Source organism: Saccoglossus kowalevskii, chromosome 17 (genome assembly GCF_978046115.1).
Source record: "Saccoglossus kowalevskii chromosome 17, keSacKowa6.1, whole genome shotgun sequence".
Lineage (NCBI taxonomy): Eukaryota > Metazoa > Hemichordata > Enteropneusta > Harrimaniidae > Saccoglossus > Saccoglossus kowalevskii.
In genome coordinates, this window is record NC_140657.1 from 23693708 (window position 1) to 23706722 (window position 13015).

Consider the following 13015-nt stretch of genomic DNA (forward strand, 5'->3'; position numbering starts at 1 on the left):
CCTTTACCATAGTTTATTTCAACATGAATATACATTGTCATAATTAATTTTGAATACAAACAAGTTTTGGGGTTGAACCAACAGTGGGGAATCAGTCTACCGAATGTCCTTAAAAGATGTAAATATCTTACAAAAACATTGGTGCCTTATTTGTTTAATTATTTTAAGGGACATAATTTTATAGCTTTATTCAAAGTAATTCAGATATTTTAGTATAAAAACAAATGTCTCATTGCAAAAAAAAAAGTGCTGCATTTAGATGTGAATAGATTCATAAAACATGCAAGATAACAGAACATTTTAGCTGGCTTTGGTCCAAGTATTTTGTACAGGTGTCTGTCAAAAATTAATGATTCACTGAGACAAATATGAACTGCCTCATTGTGTGACTACTGTATTATATGAAAAGTAAAAAAAAAACACCCTTTATGAATAGCTATCATGTTGCAAGCTCTGCTTTGTATGCAAATCAACTTAAATACAGTCAAACCTGTGTTAACGGCCACCTGGATATAGCGGCCACCTGCCTATAGCGGTCACAACCAAACAGTCCCTACAAATTTTACATGTAAAGTACCCTGTTTACAGCGGCCACCTGCCTAACGCGGCCAACGGCCACGCTTCAGCGGCCGCAGTGAACAGTTGAACTGCATATAACGGACATAGTTCCCGAATGTCTTGCAGACTACTGCCTTCCACCTCAGACAACTAATAAGCTCACAAAGGACAAAGTTAGCACGTTTTCACACCTTTCATTCAACCGATGGCTTCGGCAATTATGTTTTATTCTTGTTTATAATTCAGTTTACCACGGCAAGCACACCGTACCGATGGCTATGGAACGCCAAAAACATAATTACGAATTTGAATGTGTCTTGATAAAAAAACATGCTGTCATTAATGTTTTGTTGAAATATGTATACCATTGAAATAACTTACAATTTTGTTCAATTAATGAATCGAACAATCACAACGATGACGACCCGCAAAAGTTGTGAGTCGCCAGGACACAGTCACGGTCCCTATGCATGTGGCTGGGGTGAATCGAAATGCCGACGGTAAATCCCCGATCGAATTGATTACCAACAAAAAAAACATAACAGCTCACTTGTTATTTAGTATCGATATTTATTCACTTTGAACTCCTATAATTACCGATAAATACGCATGTAACTGGAACTGATAGCAAAAAGTAAAAAAATCAACGCAACGGCCATGCCTGTTTATCCATCCAAATAAATTATGCTAATTAGCCTTGCGCATGTGCGTTCTTGTTCTGTCGGGGTTATGATAACTTGGGTCAAAAAGAAGAGTCGTTTCCGTTAGCCCTGCGTTAGTGTGTATCGATCACTGCGAGGAAATGTGTGTGCAGTATCGTCTCGTTGTCTAAACTAAATTCGTTCAACAATTTTTTTTCGGTCGCTACTGCCTCAGTACATGTAACAATAGATGCTTTTAACAATGATGTTAAATTGACCCCAGTTCGCCGGCCCATTATTACCTCCATGGCCGGCCAAAGCCGCCAGGCATATTTCACATGTTCCTATTGTTGCACCAGTACAATAACATGGAAGTCGCACAGATTTCGATTGTGCAAAGTAATGTTTTGATTAGGGATCAACCATTTCGTAAGTGAGGTAGGTCGAGAAAATTTTTGAAAAAAAATGAACGAAATGTTTAGGGAATTGTGATTTGGGAGGAAACTTTCAAGTTGTCACATGTAACTGGAAGGATACAATAGATAAGTGTTCTTTCCGTATACGTAACGTTGTAGGAATCAATAAAGCACTGCTAACTGTCCCTCTTCCTTCTCCTTGAAAGAATTTGCTATAGCCCAGAAACATTCCGATTTATTAGAACAGTTACCAGACACAATAGATATTTAAAGAAACAAAGAAATTCAGAATAGCAAAGCAAGCGGAGTGATTTCTTTAGTAGGAAATGAGACTCAAACTGCTGCTGAACATCAACTTTACTGTACAAATCTTCAAATAATTTTCATACTACTCATTATTGTGCAATGATCGATTTTTTGTGACATGATTTTAGTTTACATAATACAATTTAAAATCAACATTTTTATTTGTAATAAAGTGTTTGGATACTGTGTACAGTAGTGTAATAGTGTGTCAAATGGGGTTGCGAGATCCGTTTTAATACATTCAGTGCCTAATTAATATTCATGAATAAATTAGTGAACCTGTATAGAAAGGCCACCTGTCTATAAAGGCCAAAATTTCAAAGTCCCTTGGGTGGCCGCTATAGACAGGTTTGACTGTAGTTAGTTGGTGTCCAGTGGAGGGAGAAGTCAACAGTACTGTTGCCTCCTGAGAATCTACATCTTCAAACACTGCAATCTTTGAAGTGCGTTTTTAAACTAGTATTATAAAAAGTCTATCTTTCTGTTCTAATAGCTGAAACATATTCCTGTGAGTTTTCATTTGTCGAATGAACTGTTTGTCAAATACAGAGTACATATATTTTAGAATAATTTTCTTTTTAAAATGTGGATGAAATGTTTTGCTTTTAATATATTTTTTATGTATTGTTTTTGATTTGATAACTTTGAACTAAACAGATTTTCTATTAGCTTCAGATCTTGATCAAAGTTAGGCACCCATTTCATAGGAGTGCTTATATTGATTTTCTGACATCTTGTTTTCTGTAAAGATTTTATTGGTAGGTTTGCAAATGTGTATCAGACTGTGCAATCTCTCCATAAGTTGGTTTTGAAACCCAGTATGGGATTCTGAGATACATTACCAAGGATATTATTACAAGATAAATCATTTGCTTCATTGAACACATACAACAATGCATATTTCCACGGAGATCAGTGACCTTTGATGTGTATCACCAGTGATCAGTCAAGTAGAAACAGTCAAAATATTTTATCAGATTTTCTCAATTTTTGCATGATATTTTCATACAGGACATCTGTTGTTCAAACTCAGGGAAGATTTTATACTGATGAATAAGGTGACCAAGTTTGATAAAGTTTGGAATAGAATTAGTAAAGTTATTATGCACACAATAACAATTATTAACGACGACGACGATGACGACAACAACGACAACGCTGGACAAAATTTTTTCCTTAATATACCTTTCCCTTCCATCTTTGATGGTACGGGCAAGGTAAAAATGACAAAAATATTCACCAAAATTAGAGAATTGAAGATATCATCATGAAATGAACAAATCTGAGAGAGGTCTACCCAAGGTACATATACACCAAGTATCAAAGCATTCAGGCTTGTAGTTTTCAAGAAGAAGTCGAAAAAGTAAAACATTGACACAGACGACGGACAATCACTCATATGATAAGCTCTGCTCGACAAAGTCAACAGCGGAGCTAAAAATTTAAGATTAGTCTCTCAAACTAGAAGCTTGGCAACTGATATTTGTCTGTTATTTGAGATGCACGACATCTGTGATTTTCAGTCTAATTTATTCCAGACAAACTCTACCACAAGTTCAATTTAAACCTGACTATTTGAGATAACAAAGATTGGCTAATACATGTAATAATTAATCAATATGCATGTTTTTCAACATTAAACTAATTCATATATATTTATAACCCAAAGGATATATGAACCAAATTTCAATGAAATGCAATGATTATGCACATTATGCAAATTAGGCAATCAGTATGCTTGAATTTCAATCTAAAACTAATCAGGTCTTTAGCATTGTTCCCAGGCACTTATATACAATGTCTAATTGAAATACGATACTAGTAAAATACTTTATTTTCGATTGGAATTAATTTTCGCTGAGGAATGATTCAGTGAAAACAAAATCCAGTGAATATACCTTTTTTCCTATATTTTAAATTCAAACTTGTCATAAGTAAATAATTCCATGCAAAACACCCAAAAAGTCTTTTCAGCAAAAATTATTCCAGCTAAAATAAATGCATTTTACAGTAATTAATTTTTGAGATATAGGTAGAAAATTTAAGCAATTATTATGCATAAATTTCAACCCAAAACTCATTAGGTCTGTGTAGTGTTCCAGGCCACATATTTTCCAAGTTTCATTATGTGATGATTAATTCCCTCCCAGAAATTGATGAAAAGAAAAGAAAATTATTATACAAATTATGTAAATATTGTGGTACTTGAGATATTGATGGAAACTGACTAATTATATAAATTATAGGTCAAACTATTTCCAATAACAGGTGAGGATTACAGGTCAAACTGCATCCAATTACAGGTGGGGGTTACAGGTCAAATTGTGTCTAATAACAGGTGGAGGTTACAGGTCAAACTGCATCCAATAACAGGTTGGGTAACAGATCAAATTGTGTCCAATAACAGGTGAGGATTACAGGTCAAACTGTATCCAATAACAGGTGGGGGTTACAGGTCAAACTAGTATCCAACAAGTCATTGTCAATGACACGTCCCCGTTCCGTTCATATTTGAGTGACATATACATTCAAAGCAGATCATGACCGAAATGCACCTGCATATGTACAACACATTGTGCTAAATCTGAACAAAATCCATCCATGCATGACTGAGATCCGGTTCTGGAATTGTGAAAATACGTGATTTTGATGCATTTTCGGCCTTAAAATGGCCATCATTCCGCTATTGTTAAGCAGATCATGAAACAAATGCACATATCTATTTGTGACATGATGTACCATGTGTGTGTGAAGTTTGAACTTGATCAATCCAGACATGTCTTGGATACGGATCCAAAACTGAATTCTTTAACAAAATGGCCGCCAGTCGGCCATTTCGAACTTGATCCGAAAAAAAAAGACGTGCATCAAGGTCCTATTATGTTTAATGTATGTACCAAATTTGAACAAAATCCATCCATGCATAACTGAGATACGGGTCCGGAATGGTGAAAATGTGCGATTTCAATGCATTTTCGGCCTTAAAGCGGCCCCCATTTGGCTATCGTTAATGAGATCATGAAACAAATGCACATACATATTTGTGACATGATGTACCTTGTGTGTGTGAAGTTTGAACTTGATCAATCCAGACATGTCTCGGATACGGATCCAGAACTGAATTCTTTAAAACAAAATGGCCGCCAGTCGGCTATTTCGAACTTGATCCGAAAAAAAAAATGACGTGCATCAAGGTCCTATTATGTTTAATGTATGTACCAAATTTGAATGAAATCCGTCCATGCATAACTGAGATCCGGGTCCGGAATGGTGAAAATGTGCGATTTCAATGCATTTTTGGCCTTAAAGCGGCCGCCATTTGGCTATCGTTAATGAGATCATGAAACAAATGCACATACATATTTGTGACATGATGTACCTTGTGTGTGTGAAGTTTGAACTCGATCAATCCAAGCATGTCTCAGATACGGATCCAGAACTGAATTCTTTAAAACAAAATGGCCGCCAGTCGGCCATTTCGAACCCGATCCAAAAAAAAAAAGACGTGCATCAAGGTCCTATTATGTTTAATGTATGTACCAAATTTGAACAAAATCCATCCATGCATAACTGAGATACGGGTCCGGAATGGTGAAAATGTGCGATTTCAATGCATTTTCGGCCTTAAAGCGGCCCCCATTTGGCTATCGTTAATGAGATCATGAAACAAATGCACATACATATTTGTGACATGATGTACCTTGTGTGTGTGAAGTTTGAACTTGATCAATCCAGACATGTCTCGGATACGGATCCAGAACTGAATTCTTTAAAACAAAATGGCCGCCAGTCGGCTATTTCGATCTTGATCCGAAAAAAAAAATGACGTGCATCAAGGTCCTATTATGTTTAATGTATGTACCAAATTTGAACAAAATCCGTCCATGCATAACTGAGATCCGAGTCTGGAATGGTGAAAGTGTGCGATTTTGATGCATTTTCGGCCTTAAAATGGCCGCTATTCGGCTATCGTTAATCGGATCATGAAAAAAATGCATATGCATATGTCCCATATAATGTGTGATGTATGAGTGAAGTTTGAACTTAAACGGTCCATGCATGTTCGAGATACAGGTGATCACGGACGCACGGACGGAGGGACGCACACAGGGCAAAACATAAGTCCCCGTTTTCGGACTGCGTCCGAACAGGGACTAATAACAGGTGGGGGTTACAGGTCAAATTGTGTCTAATAACAGGTGGGGATTACAGGTCAAACTCTGTCCTATAACAGGTGGGGTAACAGGTCAAATTGTGTCCAATAACAGGTGGGGTTACAGGTTAAATTGTATCCAATAACAAGTGGGGTTAAAGGTCAAATTGTGTCTAACACAGGTGGGGGTTACAGGTCAAATTGTGTCTAATAACAGGTGGGGGTTACAGGTCAAACTCTGTCCAATAACAGGTGGGGTAACAGGTCAAATTGTGTCCAATAACAGGTGGGGTTACAGGTTAAATTGTATCCAATAACAGGTGGGGATTACAGGTCAAACTCTGTCCAATAACAGGTGGGGTAACAGATCAAATTGTGTCCAATAACAGGTGAGGATTACAGGTCAAACTGTATCCAATAACAGTTGGGGGTTACAGGTCAAACTAGTATCCAATAACAGGTGAGGGTTACAGGTCAAATTGTGTCCAATAACAGGTGGGGGTTACAGGTCAAACTGTATCCAATAACAGGTGGGGGTTACAGGTCAAACTAGTATCCAATAACAGGTGGGGGTTACAGGTCAAATTGTGTCTAATAACAGGTGGGGATTACAGGTCAAACTCTGTCCTATAACAGGTGGGGTAACAGGTCAAATTGTGTCCAATAACAGGTGGGGTTACAGGTTAAATTGTATCCAATAACAAGTGGGGGTTAAAGGTCAAATTGTGTCTAATACAGGTGGGGTTACAGGTGAACTTGTGTCTAATAACAGGTGGGGGTTACAGATCAAACTCTGTCCAATAACAGGTGGGGTAACAGGTCAAATTGTGTCCAATAACAGGTGGGGTTACAGGTTAAATTGTATCCAATAACAGGTGGGGATTACAGGTCAAACTCTGTCCAATAACAGGTGGGGTAATAGATCAAATTGTGTCTAATAACAGGTGGAGTGACAGGTCAAACTCTGTCCAATAACAGGTGGGGTAACAGGTCAAATTGTGTCCAATAACAGGTGGGGTTACAGGTTAAATTGTATCCAATAACAGGTGGGGGTTACAGGTCAAACTCTGTCCAATAACAGGTGGGGTAACAGATCAAATTGTGTCCAATAACAGGTGAGGATTACAGGTCAAACTGTATCCAATAACAGGTGGGGGTTACAGGTCAAACTAGTATCCAATAACAGGTGGGGGTTACAGGTCAAATTGTGTCTAATAACAGGTGGGGATTACAGGTCAAACTCTGTCCTATAACAGGTGGGGTAACAGGACAAATTGTGTCCAATAACAGGTGGGGTTACAGGTTAAATTGTATCCAATAACAGGTGGGGATTACAGGTCAAATTGTGTCTAATAACAGGTGGGGGGTTACAGGTCAAACTCTGTCCAATAACAGGTGGGATAACAGGTCAAATTGTGTCCAATAACAGGTGGGGATTACAGGTCAAACTGTGTCCAATAACAGTGGGGGTTACAAGTCAAACTCTGTCTAATAACAGGTAATGGTTACAGGTCGAATTGCATTCAATTAACAGGTGGGAGTTACAGAGTTACTGTAACAGAAATTATTGAAGGTCATTATATTACCTCGTCTACATCAGATTTATTTAACATAAATAGTTGTCCTGAGCTTGTAGCTGCTATATCTTCATATGCCTGAAATCCAACATGGGAACGGTTACCACAGTCTCCAGTCATGACAAAAACAACCTATGTAGGAGAAATCAGACATAAATTAGTCAATAAGCATGCTGATGGTCGAAATAGCATCATATATACTAAAACCAATTTTTATATTTTTTATAATCTTTATAGTATACAAAGTATATTTATTTATTATTTTTTGTTTACATTGTTTATGTCATTTTTTTTTTTCATTTAGTATTTGAATATGTTCAATTCAAAAATGAATAATGTCAATAAAGTTATTATACCTTTAGCAATTGGAAATAAGTGCCAAATTAACAACGAAAATATATAAATTTGTAGAAAATATTTCAAAATAGAAAAACAATGCAGCTTTGATATGCATACCACTTCAAAGTGACACAGATGTCGTACTCTGCTGTAGGTCCCATGTTACCAGTTTAACCATGGTGATGTGATAGTTACAGCATATAAACCATGAGCGCAAAGGGTGAATGATTTACATGCCATCACCATTAAGTGTGAATGATTTACCTAATTTGTAGCATCGCTGTTGCAAATTGGGAGTTTCTGCCAACCAAATTGTGGCTATGAATACACATAACTTAATTTGCTGCATATTTAGAGTTGTCCGAGATCTCTTCTCATCTACCATGGCCACACCAGATTACAACATATAACCAAATTTTGAAATGCTCAATGGCTATGATAGTATAACCCACCTGGCTTTGTTTTTCCTGAATGAGTTTAAGTACATTCTCTGTGAGATCAAAATCTTTAGCTCTGGCATCAGTAAATACATAAATAAAAGAACTTGGTAAACTAATAGTTAATGCAGTTTCAATAGCACTTAAACTCATTTCGGGACAATCTCCGCCTCCCTGGACATATAAATCCCGTAAATTCTTCTTAAATTCTTCAGGATCTGTTGTTATTGTCACAGGACCAATTTCTATGAAATTAAAGAAAAGTATGAAATCAAAAAAATGTTTGCACTCAATCTATAACATATTACAGAAATATTGCTAACTATTGTATATTCGGTTGCAAAACCATGAAATATAGCCCTCTGTAAAAATTACTTTTAAATGTGTTTTGTGGTTGGGTTTGAAGTGGATGCACAGTTTCATTGGCCATGTATTAGCATAGAACAAACTACCGTTCTGAAACTGCTGTAGTAATAGGTCAGTATCATTCGGCCCTCTTGAATCTTATATTTGAACAAATACACATGCATATGTGTGATAAAATGTATGAAATATATATAAAGTCTGAATATGATCAGTCAAAACATGTCAGAGATATAGATCTCAAACCACATTCATCAAAACAAAATGGCCACCAGACGGCCATTTTGAAAATGACCTGCAAAAATGTCTGAGGTTAAATGAAATCCAAAGAAATATTTGATTTTGATGAATTTTTATCATTAAAACATTAAAATGGTTTGAAACAAATCATGAAACACATGCATCCCAAGGTATAGGATGTATGTGTGAATGTGATCATCCGAGGCATGTACACAAAACTGAAAATACAGGTCCCAAGATATAGGTCAGGCTCCTGACTGACAGATGGCTCGCAGAGCCCTTGTTTTGTATACACTATGCAGTATAGGATCACATCAACTTCACATTACACATCAGCAGTATTGAAAATTAACGCCAATCCATCGGTTCTAGATCGGCAGATTTTATGTAGGACCGATACTTTTGCAAACCAGTCCTTGCGGTCGGTACAAACAAATTCCATATTGACAACTGACCATCCTAATATAAAATGACAAATTATGAAAACAATGAGCATTTTTAACACCCTTTTAAAATGGTATCAATTGGAATACATCTACAACACGCATCACTTCTTTGCCAAATCATACCCACTCACATTTTTTAAACATATTTTACAAATTCACAAGTTCCAGGATACAATCCAGAATATTGGTACTTGTTCTACTCAATAATAACAATTCAGTCTATTTAGAGAAAGCAAAACATAGTTCAGAATACCTCTACACACAGGAGACAGCAAATGACACAGAATAACTTAATACGAAGTAAACACTCACAACAGAAATAGTTTAGAGCTGGATACAGTCCATATTTTCTAATTTAAAATATTTGTACTGAAGAGGTTATGGTTTAATTGATTCTAGTGGCATTTCAAATAAACACTACATGTAAATTATAGGCTGGCTTATAAAAGTACATCCTACATCCACTGAAGATATATAAATATTGACAACTAAGTTTGACTTGGGCCATACAAAATAAATGTCTTGTTATGCCAATGTTTCTGCTACTGAAAATTGTTTTGAAAATTGCTACAGTTGGTTCTACTACCACTAAAGATATAAATAAGTAAAGATATAAATTTAAACATGGTTTCACTGCCATACAAAATAAATGTCTTGTTATGCCAATTTTTCTGCTACTGAAAATTGCTACAGTTGGTTCTACTACAACTAAAGATATAAATAACTAAAGATATAAATGTAAACATGGTTTCTCTGATATGGCCATACAAAATAAATGTTTTGTTATGCCAATGTTTCTGCTCCTGAAAATTGCTACAGTTGGTTCTACTACAACTAAAGTTATAAATAAGTAAAGATATAAATTTAAACATGGTTTCACTGCCATACAAAATAAATGTCTTGTTATACCAATGTTTCTGCTACTGAAAATTGTTTTGAAAATTGCTACAGTTGGTTCTACTACAACTAAAGTTATAAATAAGTAAAGATATAAATTTAAACATGGTTTCACTGCCATACAAAATAAATGTCTTGTTATGCCAATTTTTCTGCTACTGAAAATTGCTACAGTTGGTTCTACTACAACTAAAGATATAAATAACTAAAGATATAAATGTAAACATGGTTTCTCTGATATGGCCATACAAAATAAATGTTTTGTTATGCCAATGTTTCTGCTCCTGAAAATTGCTACAGTTGGTTCTACTACAACTAAAGAAATAAATTTAAATTACCTTGTTTCATTACTATGGCCATACTAAAGAAATGCTTTGTTATGCAAATGTGTCTACAAAAATGTAGTTCCCCAAATTCAAAAAAATTCCACAAACTTATCAAATAACAATAAACTTACAGTTTATGATTTACAGTAAATTAATCTACGCTAAACATGGGAGGAAATACAGTGAACCATTTAATTTTTGTGATATCATGGTTTGTGATTTTATTATTTGAGAGCAATTCATCTTTCAATACCAGCATTGCAGCTGCTCATCTCCAAACTCTGACAAGTTACATTTTGAATTTTGCAACACAGAAAATGTGATCTTAATACTTCAATATGTGCAAAATATAATGATAATTTTTTATATTATTTGAAAAATCAAAAAAGGCTGCAAGTAAATGCTGTATCTCAAATACTGCAAAATACTTTATTTTTGCTTGGAATTAATTTTCGCTGAAGGAATGATTCAGTGGAAATTAAATCCAGCGAATTTACTTTTTTCCTATATTTTACATTCAACTCGTCAAAAATCAGTGAAAATAAAATCCACACAAAATGTCTTTTCAGCAAAAATTAATTCCAGCTAAAATAAAGTATTTCACAGTATACTGAATTTCTTAGCTTATAAATACTTTAGAACCATGTCACTTAGCAACCACAACACTGTTATGTTTCAATCTTTTTGAATTCTGATTTCAAGATTGCATGCAAATACCAGACTTAATATTGATAATTAAACTTAAGCCAATTAAATAAATTGAACTAATAAATTGCATTAGAGCATCTTTCAGAAACAAGATCAAGTAAAATATATTCTTTATTACACTATAGAAACATACAGGAATTTACATTAAATTTAGAACTCACAAAATGTATTTTAAGTTTAACCTTTTCATCACCAGTTCCCTCTTTTCATCACAAATTCACAAAACTGTCCTGTTAATAGTCTGCACATTCCTCCAGAAGTTGGGACAAAATTAGCCTAATTTTTTGAGTAAAACCTGAAAATTGACTAAACTTTTGCCTGTTGTCTCTAAAATTTTGGTTCATTTCCAGAAATATTGAAGAATATAAAATAATGCACACAAATTTGGGCCAGAAAGTCTGGTGGTGAAAAGGTTAGAACTCACAAAATGTATTTTTGATATATTTACTATAGTCTGTTAAGGCAAGTGAGTTACTATTCAGTTGACGAATGGCAATTGCACTTGTCCCAGGCAATATAACTTAGCCTTAGTGTCAAGCCCTGGCAGCACAAATGAACCATGTATTTATTTTGACCATAGACACACTTGTCATTATTAGATCTCGCTAATAAAATATAAGTGCAATAATTATTCAGAATAAAAATATTTATTATACATCTGTCATCGTAACGCAAAAAGTTACAGCCTGTCGTATTTTATGGGGTATTTTCATCCTACCATATTAGAAAATGCGAATTCCAAATATGGAATGATTACCCATGTAAGTGTCCTCTAATAATAAAAACAAACATGGCTGCCACCAGAGTTTGACCGGACTCCATACAAAGAAGTTCGCTGATTCTGCTCTAAACATTTTGAATTTCGGCATCTTGTGGTGTATCACTAGAGGAAAAGATGTATAATAATGACAAGTACCATAAGGTTATTACGGGAATACCTCAAAGTATGCACTCAGACAGTACGGTGCACATCGGTCGATACTCAAGCTGTACTGTCTTCGTGCATACTTTGAGGTATTCTTGTAATAACCTTATAGTACTTGCTCTGACAGAATCACACTGATGAATTAAATTAATTACATGCGTTCTAATGCATTCATGCGCAAGAAATGGACATATGTACATCATTATCTTAAATTAGAGGCATGTTAAGAACAACTTGTTGTCAGAAAGGGTAGTGCGATCCCTGACATAACCACATTTATTATCAATAGAGCAAATTCACAAAATAATTCCATTTATAGTCTGCACTTTCGTTTAGAAGATTGGGAAAAAAAGGCCAAATTTTTTGAGTAAAAACTGAAAATTAACTCAAATTTTCCAAAATTTAAGGTTCTTTTCAAGAAATATTGAAGGATATATGAAACAAGCAGCCTATAGATAGCTCCGCTGTTAGCAATGCACATTTCAATTAAAGAACTGAAGACATCATTAGAAAATGAACAATATGAATAGTATCAAAGCAATCGGACTTACAGTTTTTAACAAGAAGTCGAAAATATCACTTTTTACCAAAAACTACAAAAATATTCACCAAAATAAATTAATTAGAGAATTGAAGATATCATCACAAAATGGACAAATCTGAGAGAGGTCCACATGTAGTAC

At 35.0% G+C, this 13015-nt stretch overlaps 1 protein-coding gene across 1 annotated transcript in view; it reads right to left on the bottom strand.

The window, feature by feature from the left end:
• The window catches only part of LOC146732759 (hemicentin-1-like), a 41329-nt gene that overhangs the window by 12035 nt on the left and 16279 nt on the right, over positions 1-13015 (bottom strand). Inside the window, exons 2-3 of the mRNA XM_085491942.1 lie at positions 8443-8672; positions 7661-7783 (exon numbers count right to left, since the gene is read on the bottom strand). Of these exons, the coding sequence (XP_085348068.1) occupies positions 7661-7783; positions 8443-8672 (353 nt within the window). The remainder of the gene's footprint in view (positions 1-7660; positions 7784-8442; positions 8673-13015) is intronic.